General features: G+C 46.5%; 1 protein-coding gene across 2 annotated transcripts in view; it reads right to left on the bottom strand.

The window, feature by feature from the left end:
* Positions 1-22,828, bottom strand: part of ASTN1 (astrotactin 1) — a 223,224-nt gene extending 200,396 nt beyond the window's left edge. Inside the window, exon 1 of one of the 2 annotated variants that reach the window (XM_083446259.1) lies at positions 21,855-22,828. In XM_083446259.1, the coding sequence (XP_083302385.1) occupies positions 21,855-22,197 (343 nt within the window). In that variant the 5' untranslated portion in view covers positions 22,198-22,828. The remainder of the gene's footprint in view (positions 1-21,854) is intronic. The other variant, XM_083446258.1, reaches the window with a different exon arrangement.
* Positions 22,829-23,578: the final 750 nt, after the last annotated feature.

Raw genomic sequence — 23,578 nt, 5'->3', positions numbered from 1 at the left:
ATTACTGATAACTGATTATATGGATAGCATAGGGGTAGCCCTTCTTCCTTGCCTCAATGTCTGTTAATTTCAGTGGGTCTACTTTTAGCAGTACTAGTATTGGATGCAATCCATGTGATTTTCTAGTGATCTAGCAATATTTTTGCAACAATTCAAGAAATCTGGACCACCACGGTCAATGTGGCCTCACTTTCAAATGTGATCCATTTTAAGATCTTGGCATCAAGTTCTGTTGGCTTTGCTGAAGCAAACTAAGACAAAACGGGTACTAAAGGACGAGAGAAGCAGCCTGCCTCCTTGGCTGCATTTCAAAGGAGCAAAACACAAGCCACAAACAGATCCAAGAATTAAAAGACACTATCAACATCAAAACACCTGCAGATCAGGCAGGCAGTAAAAATCGGAGGGTGAGGGGAACAATCACACTCCATCAAACACCAAGCAGGGAGATGCATGAAGGTGGCACATGGCTCAGAATGCAAACACCTTGGTAGATAAAACCCGGAGATGGAGCAGATTTATAAGGAAAGAACTAAAAAGGGCATGCTCCACAGCATAAATGTAAAGTCTGTTTTTCTGTATGGGTATGATGCACTTTTCCCTAAGCGACTCTCCTGTGACCATCCAACCACCTCTTTCCAAATGGTAGAAGTATGTTCCAATGGATAGCATAGCATAATAGAATTGTAAGAGTCAGGTGATGAGGGTCATCTAGTCCAACCCCCTACAATGCAGGAATCTTTTTGCCCAACATGGGGCTTGAACGCATTACCCTGAGATTAAGAGTTTAAGCTGATAGAATTTGTTTGGGTTGAAGGTGTAGAAGTCATTGAGTTCATGAGCACTCCAAACTCAGGAATATCCAAAGAGTGGTTCCTAGAGAAACATAAAAACGCAAGCACTAGCCCAAACTGCTGGCAAAGGGCAATAGTGGCAAAGTGCATGCAGAAAGCCCCAGGTTCAGTCCATGGTGTCACCAGTTAGATGGATCAGCCACTGATGGGGGGGGATGGGACTCTGCCAATTACTCTGACCAGGTTTAAGGCTCCTTTTTATATTCCTAGGCTAAATGGGGAGTTCATTTGTATGTGAAAGTTCCCAGGTTCAATCTTGGGCTCAGACTCGGAACCAGAGGAGACTCAGTCTGCACCGGATCCTTTGCCTCAGGCGACATCTGAACCAAGTCTGGGGCCTGACCCTGAAGTCCCAGTCTGCACAGGTTCCCCTGCAACAAACACCAGCTGGGCTGAGTCAGGGGCCTGAGCCTGCCCTGGCTCCAGATGCGGGGATGACCTCGTTGCCTCCAGCTGGGCCATCACTTACAGCTGCTCCACTACTGGTTGGGTCAGGGGAGGCTGAGGTGGCCTCTGGGTCTAGTAACCCACCAATGTCTCCGGAGCTGCAGAGACTAAGGTCTGAGAGAAGGAGAGACCTGAGTACTCGCAGGAGGAGTGCTCACCTTTGGGCAAAACAGGGAGTTGAGTCGCTGGGGGATCACAACCGGCCTCTAGCCCAACAAAGATAAAAGGCTGTCAGACCCCGCCCCAGGTTGCAGGAGCAACATTGCTGTATGCTAGATACTGTACCTGTCCTTGCCTGGTTTCCTGCCTCGTGTCCTGCCTTGGCCCTGTCGGACTGACTCCCAGCAGAACCTTTGGATTCTGGACCGGACCTGGACCATGTTTCACAGGTTACCCAGCACACTGTGGTATCTCCAGGCACACCAAGGTAAGACTCCTGTTTAACACTCTGAAGAGCCACTGCCAGAGTAGACAGTACTGAACTACATGGACCAATTGGCCTACTTGGTATAAGGTAAAGGTAAAAGGTAAAGGACCCCTGGATGGTGAAGTCCAGTCAAAGGCAACTATGGGGTGTGGCACTCATCTCGCTTTTCAGGCTGAGGGAGCCGGTGTTTGTCCACAGACAGCCTTCTGGGTCATGTGGCCAGCATGACTAAACCACTTCTGATGCAACAGAACACTGTGACGAAAGCCAGAGCGCATGGAAACGCCGTTTACCTTCCCACCACAGCAGTACCTATTTATCTACTTGCACTGGTATGCTATCAAACTGCTAGGTTGGCAGGCAGTGGAAAAAAGTGACAGGAGTTCACCCCATTGCACGGATTTGAACAGCTGACCTTACAATCAGCAAGTTTAAGAGGCTCAGTGGTTCAGACCACAGCGCCACCCGCATCCCTCTTGACTTAGTATAGGCACAGGATTTCTACACAGGCCCTGGTAATGGGTCAGTTTTCTGGCATATCTGAGATTCTTCTGTGGAATATTAGGTATGAGTGCACTAATAGGAGATGGGTGCATTTGCCTTTGTTTCTGCATGTTTATCTATAAAATGCAACATACAACTAAATGGTTCTATGGAGACACACATGATCCTTATAGATACTATTCTTGTGCAGCAAAGAGTACCCATAGATAAATCTGTGACTCCAAACAAGAGAAGATTTTGATGGGGGGAGAGAACTCTGAGCAGGCAGAAGCTATTTAGTTAACAATGGTAGGAGCTATAGGGAAATAAATGAAGGTTGATACCGTACAGACTCTCTCCCCCCTCCACAGCCTCGCTCTGCAAATAAAGAACCAACCTGCAGCCAGAGGCTTGCCTCAGGAGACCATCAAATGTCATAGAGCCCCTGTGGCACCCACTGCATGCTGCCAAGGGGAATTAGCATCATCTCCAGGGGAGACTCTCCTCTCCATTTCAATTTAGCAAGGACAACAAGTGCCAGGCAAACTAAGGCTCTTAAGAGTGGCAAGAGACTGGGGAGACAGTCAGGGTGGAACCAGAGAACCCGTCTTTTCTTCATCTTTGTGGATGCGGCAGAAGCAAAACACAATGGCCTTTAAGAGGACAGTGGCACTAAACAATGAGACTGGGAAACCCATGGCATCTCTGACGGGTTTCTGATGAGTTCCAGAAGTAATGGATTTGGACAGAAAAGCAGAGGAATCCTACCAGGAGAGATAGCAGGAGATCCAACCGCTCCAGACCACTGCAGACAGAAACTGGTGCAAATACATGAACCATCTAAATAGATGCTAGAGTCTTAATGCTAGACTACAGGCAAGACTTGGAACAAGCAGGCTAGGGTCAGTCCTTCCCTCCCATGCCCCCTTCCAAAGTGTAATGCTCCCACAAGGCCAATTTCCTGTGTCCTGATGGGGGAACCTGAACAAAACCATCCAGCCCATGGCTCAGATTTGGACTGGTAACCACCTTAGCACTTTGGAAGCTGTTCAATCAAAGTTTCTAAGGCAGATTTTTTTCTGTACTGCCCTGCATCCCAAACACATCATTGAGACTGGGCGCATGTCTCCCTTCAGTAGAAGTACGGACTTCTCCCTTCAGAGAAGAACTCTTAACTTCTGGCTCTGCCTAAACTCAAATCCCCCCCCCCCCCAGTTTACTATCCCTAGTACTTCAAGACTCCCATAAAAGTGCCTGGCTTAAAACCGTCTATCAAAAACTTCACTCTAGTGACCCATCCCCACAACACCTACTCACTATGGGCCCCACTAAAGCAAACCGTCTAATTGGTCAACGTCTAAGAGATATCGAGCATCAGAACAACCTGGCCACTATAAGGAAATTCTGTCCTTGGTATGTTCAGTTTCCACCTCTCTATTTTGATTCTCTGGCCCCATATCTGCACAAACTTATTATCCCAAAATACAGACGGGCTTTTACACTTGCAAGACTGGATGTTTTGCCACCTGTGGTACTTGAGGGTCAATTCCAAAAGATTCCGCCTGAGAAACATCTTTGCCCCTGCGGAGATGGTAGCACCGAAACAGCGGCACACGTCCTCCTGTCCTGTACTCTCTACAAAGACCTGAGGAACGAGATCATCACCCCACTTGTACTAACCATCCCAGGGCGCTCAACCGCTGCCACGATGTCCTTTCTTCTATCAGATGAAAATGAGCAGATAACAGCAAAGGTTGCTAGGTTCATAGCAGGGGCAATCAGAATAAGTGACTGCTGATTCAGGACTTTAGATTGTGCTTTTATATCATATTTACTTTTCTGCGTATACTGTAATGTTTTATTGTTGCTATGGCCATTGGCTAATGCGAATAAAGTTGTATCTCTCTCTCTCCTTCAAATCCAGCCCATGATTTGCATCACCTTCTTTCCCTTGTGGTGGATATGAACAGAAGAACAGAAGGGGAGCCCTTCCGGATCAGGCCAATGGCCCGTCTGGTCCAGCATCTTGTTCTCACAGTGGCCAACCCTATGCCTGAGGGAAACAAGAAAGGAAAAGCATGAGCAGAAGAGCACTCTCCCTTCTCATGGTTTCCAGCAACTGGCATTCGTAAAAATTGCTGCCTTCAACTGTAGAGGTAGAGCATTGCCATCATGGTTGGTAGCCCTTTATAGCCCTCTCCTCCCCAAATTTATTTTAAAACTATGCTTCCTGAAGGAGCAAGTTCCATAGTTTGACTACACATGCATAAAGAAGTACTTTCTTTGATCCATCTTAAATCTAGTTGGGGACCCTAAGCAGGCCATGCCCATGGGATCACCTCACCTACCTCACCCTTTTGCAGATATGGCTGCTTATTTCAACCCAGTTTGTACCATTCAGAGTGCCCTGGCATCAAATTAGAGAATGTTTGTTGTGCTTCAGTCCCATGGAAACCAATGGAACTTAAGATGAATTTTCTTATTTTTCTGCAACTCTCCTCCTCTAGATTAGAGCCCCTCTCCAATAATGGCTACCCAGGTGCCCTGGAAAGCTCATGAACTGGGTAGGATGGGCATGGCCAGTCTCTGGGACATAATGGCAATGGTGAACACAGTGCTTCTAAACTACATGGATTTGCCCATTTTACTCCTGTAATATTTCAGACTGTAATTATATGCTGCTGGTAAGGTTTTAGTTTTCTCTATTTTATACCGACTATCTTAATACTTTAAAGACATGTTTTAAATAACTGTATTTTGCATTATTATGATTTGACTGTATTTATTACATGTTGTACATCACCCAGAGAGCTTAAGTTAAAGTGTGTTTAATACACACTGTAAATAAATAAAAATGTCCATATTGCGCCAGCTTGTAAAAAGAGTAGAAAGTGTGTGTGTGTGTGTGTGTGTGTGTGTGTAAATTTTATTTGCATGTTTTATTTTGGGTCAGGAAATTCTGGTGTTTCTTCCATGCACAATCTGGCTGATGGTTCTCATCCACCCCCCAACTACATTGATGATTCTGCATTCTGTTTTTCAGAGGAGGAGCCATGTTAAGTCTTTTGCGGCAAAAGTCTTGAGGCACTTTAAGGACTAAAAAAAATACTGTGACAGACGCTTTCACTGACTACAGTCCACTTCATAAGAGGCACTGTTACTCATTGTGTTAATTGCTTGAGCTCATGCTTTCTCATCTAGGCAAGCAGGAGCGTTAGTGCAGCAGCAACAACCTGGCCACTGCCAGCCAGTTTCTTATCCTGCAGTTTTATACCCAACTCCAACACAGGTTATAATCTAAGAGTCCTTCAATGTGCAGCTTGACCCCTGGCTACTCAGCTTGAGATGGTAATATGTGCTTGTGGATAGCCTGTACTGCTGCATTCACTCCCTTACAAAAATGAATTACATGAGGGGATGACAAGGAACCAAAGGGCTCCCTTGCAGAACAAAAAGAATTCTTCTGCCTGGTAGTAAGGAAAAATAATGAGAAAGCAGGCAGCAGACTAGAGAACCTCTTGAAAAGCTTGTAAGGAAGATTCAGCAGCCTGCAATTTTGACTATCTTAAGTAATTTCAAATTGTACTTTTATAATACATTAAAGGACAAGTTTGCATTTGCTTAAGTATCCAGGAATACCAGATTCAATTCTGCTTAACCAGAATATTATCAATGAGATCTCTGTGGAAAGATGCCACTGCAAGTAAGGCAGGCCACAAGTTGCATTCCAAAGGTGAAGACAGGTGAAAAATATTTAGAGCAGCAAGGTCTGTTGCAAAGCACCAATTCTGACTTCAGCGCAAACAGACATTGTCTGACAGGAGCTCTTCAAAATGCAAAAATACCCTAAACCCCCAAACCTTCCATGGCCTAATCATTCAGGTTCCATTCTCTCCCTCTTTCACTTACACATACACACACCCAATCCCAAACTCAGGGTGGTATTCACCTGACGACTCCTCAGAATAGACCTGTTGAAATTAATGGACGTCTTAATAGTAATGTCCATTGATTTCAGTGAGTCTACTCTGAATAACACCAACAGACTAAAGGGATTTCATTTTTCGGTGCTTGGTTCAGCGCAGCCTGAAACACACACAAATGAAGCTTTCCCCTAGTGCCAAGAAATTATTAATTTCCTTAAGTTTGGTGACATTAAAATCACATAACTAAAAAAAGTTTTTTTAAAGTGGTAACTCTAATTATCAACAAAACTAAGAGCACCTCTTAATTTTACAATGTCATGCAAAGAAGGACTTTCTCTGGACAGGTGTGTGTGTGTGTGTTATTTATTCCCTGTTTCCTGCTCTACTGTCACTTTGGTGGATGTTCCGAGGACAGGTTAATTCCTCATGTCACCTTCTTGCATTGCCCTCACAGAACTACAGACAGCCCCTGTCACCCTTGTCAAGTACATTCAATTCGCTGCAATGCTTCCAACCAGCAGTTCTTTATAGCCTTAAGGATCTGGCCTTGTGGGAGCCAAACCCTCTCAGCAGGAGTAGCAGAGAGCAATGGCTCAAGTAGGAGTAGGTCAGTAAAAGTAGCTGGTGAAAGTTGAAGTTAATTAAGGCCAGCTGGCAGGTGCCACAGTGCTAGGGCCTGGTGCTGTGTGGCCAGGGAGGTTGCCTGGTATTGAGCTGTAGGCACTGGCTGGTGCCTTTTCAGCAGAACTCCATGGACTCCCACGTTTGCATCCATCCCTAATTAATATCATGGTTCTCTATGGCACAGTACCTACAGAACTCCCTATATTAGTTTCTCTTTTATCTCCTTCTTTGACTGCCAACAGGGCTACTCCCACACTCTACCTGCAGTGGCACCCTGTGCCAGCCTCTTGTGCACATAAGCCCTCTTTCAACCTTTCTATTTCTGAAATGTGGCCTTGACAAAAGGTGTTGGCTTTGTGCAAGTGTACTAGAGTAGCCCCAATGTTGCTGGTTGTTGTTGTTGTTGGTTTTTTTCCCCCATGAAGTGGAGCATTGTATTAAGCTTAATTTGGCTTCATCTAGTTCATTTGCCTTTAATCATCTAGCTCAGGATTATATATTTCTTCCTTATTCAGTGTTTGCTTATTTGGTGTTTAGCAAATTAAGACTCTGCTGTTGCAAGTCTCACAATGCCCCTGTGACTGAGCAGTGAAAGAAGCGATGGTGGAACTCATTGCTCAAGAAGATCTTTCTCCAAAAACTTTTATTTAGAGAAAGCGTGTTGATTTGTTTCTGGACTTAAGCTTGGGGAGTTTCATTAGTTCTTAGCTGATCTACTTTTCATCCCTTTCTTTTTTCCTCCTCTTCCTCCTCTTTCTTTATGTTTTTCATATTGACCTGTGTTCTTTCTTAATTACTTAAGAACCAAAAATATCCACCATTAAGAGTCACAAGTCTAATTTGCCAATTAAAGGTTAAGGGTAAAGGGACCCCTGACCATTAGGTCCAGTCATGGCCGACTCTGGAGTTGCAGCACTCATCTCGCTTTATTGGCCAAGGGAGCCAGTGTACAGCTTCCGGGTCATGGGGCCAGCATGACTAAGTCGCTTCTGGCGAACCAGAGCAGCACACATAAACACCGTTTACCTTCCCGCCGGAGTGGTACCTATTTATTTACTTGCACTTTGATGTGCTTTTGAACTGCTAGGTTGGCAGGAGGGACACGGGTGATGCTAGGGTCGCGGGTGGCACTGTGGGTTAAACCACAGAGCCTAGGACTTGCCGATCAGAAGGTCGGCGGTTCGAATCCCTGCGACGGGGTGAGCTCCCGTTGCTTGGTCCCTGCTCCTGCCAACTTTGCCAATTGGATTTGGCTATTTGACAAAGTCACCTGAGAGCAAATAAAGCTGATTCCTAGCAAGGATAATGATTTCTGTATAAATTGCCTTTACTCCGAATTGGCTACTGTTGCCCTGATTTACTTCTATGTTTGTTTGTTTATGTGTTGTTGTTGTTTTACATTTATAAACTGCCCATTCAACAAGATCCTCCAGGTAGATAACAAAACAGTATAGTCAAACACCCAAATCTGATTGGTTGAACTTTATGTACAGTGTTCGCCAGCAAATACAGTGGTGCCCCGCAAGACGAATGCCTCGCAAGACGGAAAACCCGCTAGACGAAAGGGTTTTCCGTTTTGGAGGTGCTTTGCAGGACGAATTTGCTATGGGCTTGCTTCGCAAGACGAAAATGTCTTGCGATTCCTGGGGGGTTTTTTTCGCTCCCTACCCCCTTTTTCTAAGGCACTATGCTGCTAATAGCCTTTTAGCAGCTAATCCGCTAATCCCTTAAGCCTTTAATAGCCGCTAATAGCCACTAAACCGCTAATAGCGCTAATCCGCTAATGGGCTTGCTTCGCACGACGAAAAAACCGCTAGACGAAGAGACTCACAGAACAGATTCTTTTCGTCTTGCGAGGCACCACTGTACACCTGTCTTTTCTTTCTTAAACTTATAATACTTTTGGCCCTCGCCTATACCAACCCAGAACAAATCATCTGTTCCACAAGAGAGCATTCATATATCCCACTGCTGAATGCAAAGGCAGAAAAGAAAGAGAGAAGGGTTTGTTTGTTGAAACCCCTTCCCCAAGCCATATGCAGTGAAACGTAAGAACAAGACTGCGGTTATTTCTGAGCTCCCTTTCCCCATGTTAAAGTGGGGGAATGACTTGTATTAAGAGACGTTTCAAAATAGAAATTTAATATACAAATTTTGGAGGGCACAAGGATTGAAGACACAAGGAGAAGGGGACGACAGAGGACGAGATGGTTGGACAGTGTTCTCAAAGCTACCAACATGAGTTTGACCAAACTGCGGGAGGCAGTGGAAGACAGGAGTGCCTGAGGTGCTCTGGTCCATGGGGTCAGACATGACTAAACAACAACAACATACAAATTTTGAAATATTGCACTACATAAATAAAGAACAAGGGATGCGGGTGGCGCTGTGGGTTAAACCACAGAGCCTAGGACTTGCCGATCAGATGGTCGGCGGTTCGAATCCCCATGACGGGGTGAGCTCCCGTTGCTCGGTCCCTGCTCCTGCCAACCTAGCAGTTCAAAAGCACATCAAAGTGCAAGTAGATAAATAGGTACCGCTCCGGCGGGAAGGTAAACGGCATTTCCATGCGCTCCTCTGGTTCACCAGAAGCGGCTTAGTCATGCTGGCCACATGACCCGGAGGCTGTATGCCGGCTCCCTCGGCCAATAAAGCGAGATGAGCGCCGCAACCCCAGAGTCGGCCACGACTGGACCTAATGGTCAGGGGTCCCTTTACCCTTTAAATAAAGAACATTTGTGTATTGTTTTGCATGTTTAAATTGTTGTTGTTCTTCTTTTGTACATTGCCTTAAGCATGTTTTTAGAGAAATATAATATTAAAGGAATAAAACCCAAACAACCTTGAAATTCTCTGGCAGCAAATATAAATTGAGCTACTAGAATGTGTCCTTGAATTTGCTTGTTTGAATTGAGGATAACCACTGATTTGAATTCTGGCAGCTTTCCATGTTGTAGATTGTTAAATGTTCAGCTGCTGTCTAAGCTCACAACATCACCAGCCCCTGTGTGGTGGCAGCCGCTGGTTTGGCAAAAACTGCTGTCTCCTCCACAATTTCGTAGCTCCCAGGGTCTTTGCCACCCCCAGTGCAACCTACTGCCACTTGGATTAGTGCCTGAAACTTCCCATAATTAAGTTGATTATCATAATAGGGTGTTAAAAATCAAAACACAGCCATAAAAGTTCAAGTCCAACCAGTGTTTGCTAGCAAACTGCAAGACAACTGGAGCTGGGGTGTGATTTCTGCTCTAGAGAGACCTGCAGAGCACAAATATAGGAATACAGTACATTAAAAAAAAAACCTCAGGTGGTATGCAATTAGGGCAACATTTCATTGTTCAAAGGAAAGCTAAGCCTGCATAGCATTTCCTGGTTTGACAATTCCAGTCTCTTAATTGCTTCCTACCAAAGAAAACCATTAAATGAGCCATAAGCGCCAGGTGATGATTGCAATTATCATATGATAGCCTAATCACTTGGTGCATTCATTACATGGTGACAGATGTGCCATGTATTTTAATCTCCAAGCTGCAATGAATTATGGAAAGAGAGGGGTTCAACTAATCTTGTGCATAAACTGTGAATATGTTGATTGAATTAAACATACTTGTGCAGATCCTGTAATCTGCCTAGCCACAGAAAGAGCACAAAATATGGAATATGTAATATAGCTTCGCAAGAATACGCATCCCTGAGAATGTGGAACATAGGACTAAAATAACTCAGAAGGGCCTAGGTAGTACATCCCATTAGTAGCTTGAAAACTGCACACATTCTCCATATTATCTGAGTAGTTCATTCTCTGCCGCACTGTGCCGGGACCCCACATTACTCTGCTAAATTTTGGGAACATACTTACTAATAAGTAACATCAGGGCTGCTTGCCTTCTTCACAATGAACTTCCTAATCAAAGTGTTGCTATGTTTTTGCTGCAAATGGATATTACTCTTAGTACTAATAGTATTTAATAAATTGATACAGCCTCCCATTGATAAATATTTCCTGGACAGATTACAAACAAGACAGCAAATATTACTTTAAAACACGCAGTAGTTTAAAAGTGTGGGTGAAATATAAGGTCTTCACCTTTTTCATCTGGCATGAAAAAGACCACAGAGAAGACACCAGGAAAAACCCTCTGAGGTTGCTATTCCACTGCCAAAAAGGCACTCTTATACAGACCTGTTGAACTACCAGAGCCACAGTACAAATGCAAAACCAACTTCTAAAATCACGAGACCCCACACAAACATAGCTCAAACACCAAGTTTTGAAATCCTGGCAAGGCCTACTAATCTTTCCAGATTTTTATTGGGTACAGCGTATGCTCTTTAAATATATTCTGGATAGGACAAGTCATTAGAGAACAGAAGCAGATGGAGACCAGCATACAGTGTAAGCAGCAACTTTCATTCGGTTGACTGCACACAAAAGTTTGTTCAAGCTTTAATACAAAGCCACAGGATAAGGACAAGGACCACAAAACAACGTTTTCAGCCCTCACAGATGAAAAGTTATCTACCCCCAAAACACAAATAAAATCACAAAATCCCAGAAGCTGGAAGGGACCCCAAGGGCTATCTAGTCCAACCCCCTGCAATGCAGGAATCTTGCCCACAACCGTCCCTGGGTGGGCTTGAACCACCAACATTCTGGTTAACAGCCAGATGCACTGATCCATTGTGCTACTGGGGGTTCTTTGTCTTTGTTTGAATGCCGCAGCACTGGTAAACCTTAGACTGTGCCTTAAAAAGGAGCTATATCTTGATAAATAGCTCCACTTTCGGTGAGAGGAGCCTCCTTATTCTAAGGGCCATAGTTTGCTTTAACAGTTGTCATTTCAATAGCACACAGGAAGGCTCCTGAACTGGCATCAGAGGAGTCAAAGGAAGGCAACATGATCTCCTTGGGCCAGAGGTGCAACAAGCTCTTTTCAGCATCTAGAACTGGCTCTGAGGACCATTTCCTCTTCCACCTTAAATCTCTAGACTCAACCCCTAAAGATGGAGGATCTGAACCCACAGTCATCACACCATCCACACATAACGCTCACTTCCATATTGTGCACATCACCAAAAAGGACACCAGCAGCTTAATTTTTTTAAAGACATCATGTACTCCAAGAAACTCTCTCCTGTATTTCATCTAGTTGAAGGTCGTGGTTGCTGCTTTCACAGCCCTAAGTCAAAGAGAAAGCATACAGAAAGCTCAGAATAGTGCTTTCTTCACAACCTCAAGCCCACTGCAAGGCAAAGCTGGACTCGTGAGTGCCAGACTAAGCACAGGCGACGGGTAGATGAAAGGACCGCTGTAGTCATTCCTGTATGCCGTCTTGCTGATGGAACTGGTAATGCAGACACGGTCTCCAAAACTGTCTGCCCATCGACAGAGCAACTGCAAGTCCAGCAAGAATTTTCCTGCCAGGGTCAGCCAGCAGCCACCTTGCCCCAATTTCAACACCTGTGAATCCTTATCACTAGCAAGTTTTCAGACGAGAATGATGGTGTACTGACATACAGAAATGCTGAAAACCTGAGCCAAGGAGACAAGTCACCAGCTGCTGCAGATGTGGAGCAAAAATTCAGCTCTTATTCTTAGGATGCTACTGCAAGAGAAACAGGCTTCCAGATTCATCCCTACAACTTCAGGACTAGACATGTAAGAGGGTTCAAGTTGAGTCCATTTTCAGGAACCACAAGACACACCTACAGTGAGGGGGGGGGAGTATTTGATCCCCTGCTAAATTTGCCCATTTGTCCTCTGATGAAGAAATGACCAGTCCATAATTTTAATGGTAGGTTTATTGTAGCTGTGAGAGACAGAATAACAGCAGAGGGCAAACGGACAAATTTAGCAGGGGATCAAATACTTTCCCCCCTCACTGTAACCACTTGGAACCTCTCCAGGGTTAAGAACTCTAGCCAAGAGGAGATGGAAGTACTCTAAGAACATAAGAAGAGTCTGTTGGATCAGTCCAGGATCCTCACAATGGCCAACCAGATGCTGGTGGGAAACCAGCAAACAGGATTCAAGTCTAAGGACACTCTCCTCTTCTGTGGTATCCAGCAACTGGTATTCAGATACTCTAAGGAGAGCCTTCAGGAAGAAACAGGGCCAGGCATCTGAAGGCCTGGCTATTGCTGATGCAACACTGCTGCAAATCTAACTTCAAAAGTGTAATGGTTCTAGGGGTTGCTCGTGCGTAAGTTGCCTTTACTCCTGGCTAGGTTGCCTGGTTGAACCCTTTCTGTCAGGACAGCCTCAAGTTTCGTGGCTGCCTCAGTCGGTGGCAGAATCCGGCAGTGGGCGTTTCTTGAACCTTTTCCAGCATAAAAGCTGTTTGACGCCCAGTCTTCTCCTACTCTCCCTGCGCAGAAGTCTTCTGCGCAGGGAGGGTGTGGGCAGCGGAGTACCCGTACTCTCTCCGCTGGTCTCCGGCGAGGAGTCCTGGAGCCACCTCTCCGATTCCCCCATCGGCCCCCCTTCTCCACTGGTGTTACGCTGATTTCCTTCCCCAGCAGATGGGCTACCTCTCCCCCTACTGGGACCCTCTTCACCATCGTCCTGGAGCCTCCTCTCCGCCTCCCACTCCGATGGCAGTTCCTTGACAAAAAGAGTCTACTTTCAGGACCTCACCAGATAAGCATGACATGGAATTGTGTGTTACTTTCCCCAAACAGTGTGTGTTGTAAAGCAGTCTTGGAGGCTGCAACTGAGAGTGGGAGAGTGGCAGGAAGAGAAGCTTCTTATCCCTTTCTCTTGTAATCCTTTCCTCTCCAGTTGTTTTTCAACTCAAAATTGCATGCACATACTCACTGATGCTCTCCCACTTGCAGGAGAAAGTGCATGGGGGGCCCATATCTTGTAAGCAGCTTGGGAGGAGAACACTGAGCTAAAAATTTCCCTGAGAAGACTTAAGAACTTTTTCCTTGCCTGCCCATCTTGAGTGTGTGAGAGAGAGGGGAAAAACACAGTGTACCATATTTTTCGCTCTATATGACGCACATTTCCCCCTCCAGGCTTCAAAGATAGCCGCCTGAAGCCTCTGGAGTGCAGCGGGAGCTCCCGCTGCACTCCGGAGGCTTTGGGTTCCTTTCGCTGAAGGGTAGGTGCCCCTTCAGCTAAGGCGCAGCGCCCCTTCAGCTAAGCGGGAGGAGAAATGAAAGGGACTCCGTTTCTCCTGCCGCTTCGCTGAAGGGGCGCTGCGCAGCGAGGGGGAGATTTTTTTCCCCTTGTTCTCCCCCTCTAAAACAAGGTGCGTCCTATGGTCGGGTGCGTCCTATAGAGTGAAAAATACGGTAATTAAATGAAGAGTCCTAGGAACAGCCAGCATTGTGGTTGTCTGCTGAATAGCTCCCTATATTCAGCTCCAACCCTTTCTGCTGTTGCCTTTGGTAGATTAGGTCAGTTTCCTTTCTACACAACCCATCGTATTCAAATCACAGTTTCTCTTTATATAGGATGAAGAGGTCTAAGGTTGTAAATATGAACCCAGATGACTTTTGCACCAATTAAACTGCCCTCTTCCTAACAGAGGTTAACAACATACACAGATACAACCTCTTCCTTCCTTGTTATGAATTGAATTAATCCCATCAGACTCCAAAGGCCCAAGTGCTCAGAGGCTGCTTGATATGGATCCCGCATCAACTGAGCAACAATCTAGTTTCGCTCCATCTTTTTCCTGTTCAAAGGTACTGCAAAACTAAATACATAAAGGTTATTACATTCACTCATACATGTTTTTTCTAAGCTATATGCTATCATCCTTAGTGGCTTGGTCACTAACAATGAATATTGATTCATGATCAATCAAGGTTGACTAGGAATCTGTCCACAGCTTTTTTCAGAACCTTCAGCAATGTGAAGAAGTAGTAAAAGTGTTCCTCTGAGCATATACTAAATCCTTGTTTATTGCTGTACCGAATTCTAGCTCCCATGCTAGTAATTCCTAAAATGTATGTCAGGGCACAATGGTATGCTGCCTGCAACAAAATAATTAAATTGTGATGGCTCCTGAGTGCCAAAAAAGCCAACATACAAAATAGCCTGCCTGCCGGAACTCTGCATGGTAGGAATAAAAGTCTATACTTATGTTACACACGAACACAAAGCATTCATTGTACAAGCAGAAGGACAAAGCGTACCTTCATGTTTGTGCAATCAGTGTTAGTGTGAAAAGTGTCTCTAGAAATGATGCACTATGCTCACAGGTCTCCCTTGTGTGATCAGAAATGCTGTACACCCATAGGCCCCTTTCACACTAATGCTGAACATATGGAAGCTGAGGGGAGATCAGCAGGTGTGCCCATGTCAAGGGCATACCAGCACGCATGATCTCATTTCATTCAGTGCATTCAGTTAACAAGGGGGTGATGACTATCTTGCAGAGGTCTTTTCTGTTGCCTCCTTCCAGTTGGCCACTGCTGGGAGGATGAGAAGTCTATCCAATCTCTGATTCAGCTCACCTGAACACTCCAGATCCAGAGATGTAGAAGCACCTACTCTTGGAGGGGGTTCTCGACTCTAAGTTTGTCGCCTTCCAATCAGGAAGTTTGCCTGAGGGAAGGAGGGCAACGCTCACTTATCTTTTCTCGTGTGAGCATGCCACCAGTTTCAATGCAACAAAAGTGTGACCCACTTTTTATCAGAAAACTTGGGGCCACTGCCCTGGACCTTCTATGTCTTATTTCTCACGACCTTCTTGCCCCTTCCCACCTGTGTCTTCTAATTGCAATGCTCCTGCCCCTAGATCAGCTTCCTCCTGCCCACCACGACGTTCCCTTCTTCTCAAACCTTTCATCTATGGCACATTTAGTTATCTCTTCTCTGTAGTCCTGCATCTCCATCCTTGAGAGCTCTCCTCTCATTTTGCACCATGTTTATTATTCATTTTTTTTCAACATTATAACCCCACCGAGCAAGCACCATGTCACGTTTGTGTTAAACAGCTGAAAATAAATAACGAACAGCTACAAATCAAGCTATTTACATACATGCAATTATCACAGCAACCCTCTTAAGATTTTACACATACTCCAAGATCCGGGTTTCCTCTGTTCTCTCACACACCTAAAAGTTCAGGAGGCTGAAAAGGAACAGATTGGGAGGGGAGAGAAGAAATTGTTGGTGGTTTATCCTAAACTGTATTGAGACTCCAGTTATGGCCCCATGGGTTGGCATTGTGAGTGGGGAAAACCTTGGCCTGAATAGCACAGGCCTCCGCTGTGCGTTGCCATGGCAACCTCACCAGGTCTTTCTGCAGCAGAGGCTGTAGCAAATGCGCCAAGAGCCCAGTTTGAAGCCACCCCATCGCTGCAACTGAGTCATGGGCACAAACTTCTGTGTGGAAGCCCAGAGGCATATTAAAATGTAGGGATGAGGTAGAGGTTTTTTTGGTGGGGTAGGGAGGCAGGAATTCGATTCGGTTGTTTGGGAGCTTGCCTTATGCCAACTCTGCATGAGCCAGCACTAGCACAATCTGCTCTGTCTATATTTACCATGTACATTTCACAACCTCAGCTCTCTCTTTTTCCTCCCCCCACCATACACCCACCAACACAAAGACACGTTTCATAGACCACAAGGGACTAGAAACAGCTATATACTAATATACCACTGCAAAGAAAAAAACCTCACATACATAAGGACATTTAGCAATATAATGAAAGGCGGTATGTGAATTCTAATAATAATTATTATTATTATTAAACATTCTTTACAATTAAGCCATTTTAGCTGATTCATAATGCATGTTTCAACCAATTCATATCTGCATATTTGAACAAGCGGTGCTCTTTTCAGTAACTGCTATAGGCTTGTGAAACTAATTTCTTGTGGAGAGCCATCAATACCTGAGCTTTATATTTTCCAGAAGTACTATAAAACTTTGTCTTGAAATAGTATTCTGTGGCTAGGAATAAGCAGGTGTTAGTAAAACTAAATTTTTTTGTGGTTCTTGTTTTGTTTTTATTTGTTTCACTATTACTGCACAGTGGCCTGATTTGCACATCACACTTAGTCAAACTTTGCCTTAGTCCAAACTAAGGGCCAGATTTGATGAAGTGAAGGGCCATGAGGACCAACCAAAGGGCCAATCAAAGCTGTTGACCTTTTTTTTTAGGATTGAAGTTGTTGAGCTTTTTTAGTTGTCAAACATTTTTTAGGATTGAAGTTGGCAAGGTTTTTTAAGGATTTTACCCCTGGAAATAAACAGCTGCAGGGGCCAGATTAAACCAACCAGGGGGCCGGATTAGTGGAAATGTATGAGTGTATGGACTTCTGAAGAGAAGCTCACATTTGCTTTGCTCCAAACCCAGCCTTTTGTTCCTGCACCACACTGACCTAAGCCAAGGGCTTAGCATGTCTTCTGAACCTGGGCTAAGTCTCATTAAAAGGTAAAGGTACCCCTGCCCGTACGGGCCAGTCGTGTCCGACTCTAGGGTTGCGCGCTCATCTCGCTCAAGAGGCCGGGAGCCGGCGCCGTCCAAAGACACTTCCGTGTCATGTGGCCAGCGTGACGAAGCTGCAACTGGCAAGCCAGCACCAGTGCTGCACACGGAAACGCTGTTTACCTTCCCGCTATAAAGCGGTAACTATTTATCTACTTGCACTTAGGGGTGCTTTTGAACTGCTAGGTGGGCAGGAGCTGGGACCGAACGATGGGAGCTCACCCCGCCGCGGGGATTCGAACCGCCGACCTTACGATCAGCAAGTCCTAGGCACTGAGGTTTTACCCACAGTGCCACCCGCGTCCCAAGTCTCATTAGAATCATATAAACTACCAGCACTTCAGACTTCTCCAGCTGCTGTATGCTCTATTAATTTACCTGAAGCAGCCTGTACTGAGCTGGCTTCTGAAGCAGGATGTGCTGAGTAAACTAATCATGATTGTTTGGAAAAGGTACATTTAAAAGAAACTTTGGCATTCTTTGCCCATCTGCAAGGATTTCCATGGGTGCGCACTGTGGTCAAAATGCATTTTCCACAACCTAGAGACTGAGGCAAGTAGGCAGAAATATGAAGAAGAGGAACTCTATTGCCTCCATGAGCTCATGAAGAAATATTTTTAAAGGCATTCCAAACATCTCCCCAAAAGCCAGAATAAGAGTGAGTTGGGTTAGGCTATTTGTATTGGTTAGGGGTTTGGGGAGGCAAATTGTTGCTGTTATCGATTTTTGTATCATAATCTGGTCTGGAGGAGACTCTTGAAAGTCCCATGGACTGCAAGAAGATCAAACCTCTCAGTTCTCTCAGTTCTTAAGGAAATCAGCCCTGAGCGCTCACTGGAAGGACAGATCGTGAAGCTGAGGCTCCAATACTTTGGCCACCTTGTGAGAAAAGACGACTGGAAAAGACCCTGATGCTGGGAAAGATTGAGGGCACAAGGAGAAGGGGACGACAGAGGATGAGATGGTTGGATGGTGTTCTTGAAGCTTCCAGCATGAGTTTGACCAAACTGCGGGAGGCAGTGGAAGACAGGAGTGCCTGGCATGCTCTGTTCCATGGGGTCACGAAGAGTCGGACACCACTAAACGACTAAACAACAACTTTTGATGCTTTATTTATTGTTTATGACCACTTTTTATGTTTGTAATTATGTAAATTTGCAGTGTTGTGTGCCACCTTGAGCATGGTTTGAACTGTTAATGGAAAGGTGGCATACAAATAAAACTCTGCACATATGTATGCATGTATGTATGTATGTAGCATTTGCCAAGGCCAGGTGTCAAAAATTAGGAGACTGGCAGTAAAAACTAGGGCCACTTTGATGTAGGCCCTCAGAAAATCACAGACCTGTAGGCTCTTATGTGGAAGAAATGGAAGATCTCCTCCAAATCAGTCCCTTGCTAGCTGGCTAGCTCTAGAGCTGATGAGGGGTTACAGGCTGGATGATGGAGAGTTAAAATAAAAGGCCACTGCTCTTTCCTTCACTATCCTTTGTCACATATACTCTCTGGATGGCTCTTTTCTCTCTCTCTTTACTTTCTTTCGTTGTTTCCTCCCCCTGCCGCCAAAAATCCCTACATACTCCAGACTCCTACACTAGGACAAAAAAAAGAGTGCTTTGCTGATAGCCACTAAGAAGTGATAAAACTAGGTAGCACTTCACTTTGCAGGTTGGGACTCACTTGATCAACCTGTAGTCTGAAATAAACAGACACAGGGTCAAGCACATTGGTCTGTGTTTCAGCGTTAAGTGTGGACCAAGTATATATGATAGTGAACATCTCAATAGCTATACTAGATAGGGTTAAGTTGTGAAAATGCAACAAATCTGACAGTATTTTTGAACAGTAGAACTTTAAGGTGTGGAGGGAGTACACACAGTTGCACATCAGGCAATAAGAAGAAAAACAACAACAGGACTCTGCATATCTTTACATAATTTGCATGCAAGAGATAAGGCACATGTGGAACGACCATGTAATGCAGACAATACTGAAGTTTTGACGGATGCATGAGTCATTCAAGCAGAAGGTGAGCTGCATATAGATGATTGGAGGGTGCTGTAATAATTATGTAGGGAGAATTAGATTGTTGACAGGATGAGTGGGGGTTATGTACTGATATCATAAAAAAACAAATATAGCAGCCTGCACAATTAAATTCTACTTTGCTTATAAGATTGATAATCATTTTTAGCTCAACAAATGAGCAATTGACATATATTTGTTTTGGGTCCTGAGATGAGAGATTTACATATTTTCCTTCAAATAATGCATAAGCTGCATGATAAACACATTTTAACAGCGCTCATACCATGATGCGTTGACCCAGTGTGGCACAGTGACCTAGATGAGGAAGCTGTAGGTTGAAATCCACCTCTGTATGACCATGCATGTGCTGCATGCATTGTGAGGTTTGTGTGTGCAGGTGGAGATGCCCACTTTTGTCTTGGGCATACCCACAACTGGCATGCAACCACAAAATGCTATCCAATGCAGAATGAGGCACTACAGCAATGAGTTTGGGCAATGAGGAACATCTAATCCACAGGCCAAACTAGCCCCATTTGGCTCATGATGCCAGTTCTCCACAGCCATGCCCAATTGCACCTGATGTCATATAAACAACAGAACTGCAGGGATTGGGTCCACTCAGGAACTCTTGAGTAGAGCTCCCAAGTGGAGCCAATCCCTGTCAAAAAGTGTTTCCATGAAGCTGAGGCCAAAAGGAATGCATATGGCTGGTGCAAGCCTGGCAGTGATGATAAAGGCATTACTGCCAAGTAAAATATTGGGACCTTGCTGGGACCAAGTAAAATATTGGGACCCTCCTACACAATCCAATCTCAGTGAAAATTATCCTACCACATTTAGGTTCTGCTTGTTTTAAAAGCATGATTACAAGCATTAGATCATGTTTGGCCGCAAAGGTGCTGCTGACAGCTAAAAGGGGATTGAGTCTGGTAGCATTACATTCTCAAACCTATGTCACCTAGAGAGGATGACATAGGATTGCACCTAGCACATCAGGGTGCCTGAGGGGTTCCTGGTGCCTGAGGTGACTGACATGGAGGAGAAGTGAATAGCAAAAGCCCTCAAGCCAGGCTGAAAATAGCATGCTGTCTTCAGTTGCCTCCTCACCCTGAGATTCTGTGGCTTTCCCTGAACTCTTAAAGCTAAATCCCTGGAAATTCAGGTCAAACCCTGAGACTTAATAATCCAAGTCATATCTCAAATGTTCACTCACCAGCATGTGCACATTTTATGGAGGATTTTGAGAAAATGTAACCTGCTACTGCATGCACAAAAGGTCCCTAGCATGGGTGCATGGCTTCTGTATACAAAAAAGCAAAGTACTGTACACATCTCCTGCAGCATGCAGAAAGGAAACCTCAAGGACGCCTGGGCCTTTTATGTGGTGGCACCTCAGCTTTTGAACTCTCTCCCAGAGGTTTGCCTTTGTCCTATTGGAACCTGGTAGAAACCTCCTCCTCCAACCCCCTCAGGCTTTTCAGACCTGTGTTATTATAATTTAAATGTTACCTGGTTAGGCCTTTGCCATTGCAATAATGGTGGTGCATTTTTAGACTCTGGAAACTGTCGTGCCGCCATATGTCACCAAATAATGAAACAAATAGATAAATAGATAAAAGAAACCTGCTTGGCTTCTATGGCTAGTATCAGAGATCAGCACCTCAGGATGCTCCAGGAGCAGCAACCTGAAGCCTCTGTGCTGCTGTAACCAGAGGCACCACCTTCTCTTCCCCAAACTCCCCCTCTGACCCCAAGCAAGCAGACAAATGGCAGCTCAGGTGGCAGCGCACTGGCCTGCTGCCTGGGCACAGCATCCCTGCCTCTCTGGGAAAGCAAGCAACTGACCATGGCAGGCCACCTTGGCCACTGGCAGCACCTGCTGGTCAGGCCCAGGCTCATTCCTCAAGCCGCCCAGAGACTGGAAGGGGTGGCCGGTGCTCCTTCTGAGGGATGCTGAGGCCCCCACCTGCTCCCTCCAGGTGCTGCACTGGGGGCAGGTAGGCCCCGCTCTGCTTGGCTGGGCTGGCCCTGGCCTGCCTCGCAAGCAGGAGGCCCAAGTTCAATCCCCGGCCTCTCCAGGTAGGGCTGTTGGGAGAAACTCCCTCGCCTGAAATCCTGCAGAGCCGCTGCCAGTCCGTGTGGGCAATACGGAGCAAGATGGCCTCATGGTGCGGCTCAGGAGGCGGCTGCTTTTCCCGTCGGCAAGGTGTCGGGAAAGGCGGCTGAGGGAGAAGCAGCTGCCGCAGCCTCCGCTCTCACTCCGGGAACGGCACCGCAGCGACGCCTCACGCCCGCTGGGCCCCGTGGCGGAGCCGAGCCGGTGCCTGCCGTCGCCTCGGCTGCCTCACCCGACCCCCCTCGCCGCCACCGCTCAGGTGGCAAGGCACCGAGGTCCGCGCAGTCTCTCGCTCGCTCTCCGGGCCTCGGCGGGGAAGGGTGGCCGGCAGAGCCAGCCGGGGCGAGGGCCGCTGGAAGCCCGGCGCCGGCCAGGCTAGGGCCGCGTGCGGACGGGAAAGGTCATCTCGCTGGGCGCGCTCTGCCGGCCTGGGCGCGGAGAGGCCGAGTGGTCGGGCAGCGGCGAAGGGGGCGGGCGAGGGAGGCCGGACTCACCCAGCACGAAGTAGGGCAGCTCGGTGTTCTCTAGGTCGTCGACCACCACCATCTCCCCCGGGAAATCGTTGCGCACCGAGAAGAGCAGCTTGGGCTCGGAGGCCGACGGGCTGTGCATGATGCTCAGGTCGTTCTCCCTCAGGAAGGGCAGCGCCGACACCGTGATGCTCTTCAGCTTGCACTCCATCTCCTTGGAAGGGTCCCCGTCCGCCTCGGCCGGCCCCGCGGCGGCGGCGGCAGCGGCGGCTGCAGCGGCGGCGGCCGCCCCGGCAGCGGCGGCGGCTGGGAGGCGGCAGCAGCAGTAGCAGCAAGAGAGCAAGATGCACAGGCGAGCGAAAGCCATCTTGAGGCTGCGGGCGCCGAAGACTCTCCCTGGTCCAGAAGCGGGGCTCTCGGTGCCTGCTGCTGGGCGATGCGACCGGGCTGCGGAGGGAGCGGGCGGGCGAGAAGCGAGGGAGGGAGGCTCTTTGTCTGCCGCCGAAAGGGAGCGCAAGGCAGGCGGAGGAGGCGATCACGAAAGCGGGCTCGTCTCCGTTCCCGGCGCCTTCCTCCTCCTTTGCATCTTCTTCGCCGCGCACTCGCGCGCTCAGGCTGCTAGTCGCCACCTGGGTTGTGCAGCGCTGCTGGGGAGGGGAGGGCGATGCACAGCGACATTTGGGGGTGCAAGGAGGCTTCCCTTTTAAAAAAGGAAAAAGTCCCTTCCGTGACCCTGAACGTGCAAGTGAGAGAGGCCACGGGAGAGAAGCCCCGCAGGATCAAAAGTCCAGCATCCTCTTTGGGGGAACCACGCAGGCAGGCAAGGAGAATAACAGCTTCGCCTGTCCCCCAAGTATTGGCATTCAAAGGTATACTGCCTCTGGAGGTTATGCCTACCTGTTTTGGCTAATAACTGCTTATAAACAATAGTTTTTTTGGGGGGGGTGGATTATCCAACGTGCATCTTTTGAATCCCCACTGCTATCTCAAAACACTTTTTTCAAAAATCCTTTTAACCAAGTGAAAGCTGTTGGTTGTTTTTTTTAATGGCTTTAGAATTCCATTCATATTAACGGGGCATAAAACGCAAGGGCTTCTGCTTACCTGGGTTGTGGTAATCAAGGGACTTTGCTTTTGGAGTATTTGTTGTTTATGAAGATATTGATTCACTAGTGGAGAGTCTCACTGTGAACCTGGAACTCTGAGGAGACAACCCAAGCCCAAATCAAAATAAGGAAGCTTCCTATGATATTTTTTCTGATTTGAAACACACTTTTCAACCTTATTGAGCCTTCACAGCAGCTCCCTCAATTAAAATGCTTGCACAAATGAAAGCAATATGAATGTAAAGACATCTGTCAACTTACACAGGAGTTACGTTCCAGGGGTAGCGCATTAAGTCAAAATCGTGTATTGTCAAAACACACTGGGTTCAATGGCAGGTGGGGTTGCCCCCCGATGCATGCACTGTTTCAGTCCCCCCATAATCTTTTTGAAAAGTATTTTACCAAGTACAAAATAAGCACAAGTTAAATGTGTGCAGGTTGCAAGTTACCTGAATATTGCATTTTCTTGTGAAATCTCCAATCTTATACCCGCTTACCTGAATGAGCCTCACTGATCTCAGTAGGACTTACTTCTGAGTAGACATAGAATTATACAGTTGGAAGCAGCGGCGGAGCAAGCCGATCAGGTACCTGGGGCGGCGCGTGCACTCTGTGCCCGGGGCCAGCCAGGGCAGGACGCTC

This window comes from Podarcis tiliguerta, assembly GCF_965153285.1.
Source record: "Podarcis tiliguerta genome assembly, chromosome: 6".
In the NCBI taxonomy this organism is placed as follows: Eukaryota; Metazoa; Chordata; class Lepidosauria; order Squamata; family Lacertidae; genus Podarcis; species Podarcis tiliguerta.
The sequence above is the reverse complement of the archived record's forward strand: the minus strand, read 5'-3'. Positions and strand labels throughout refer to the sequence as shown.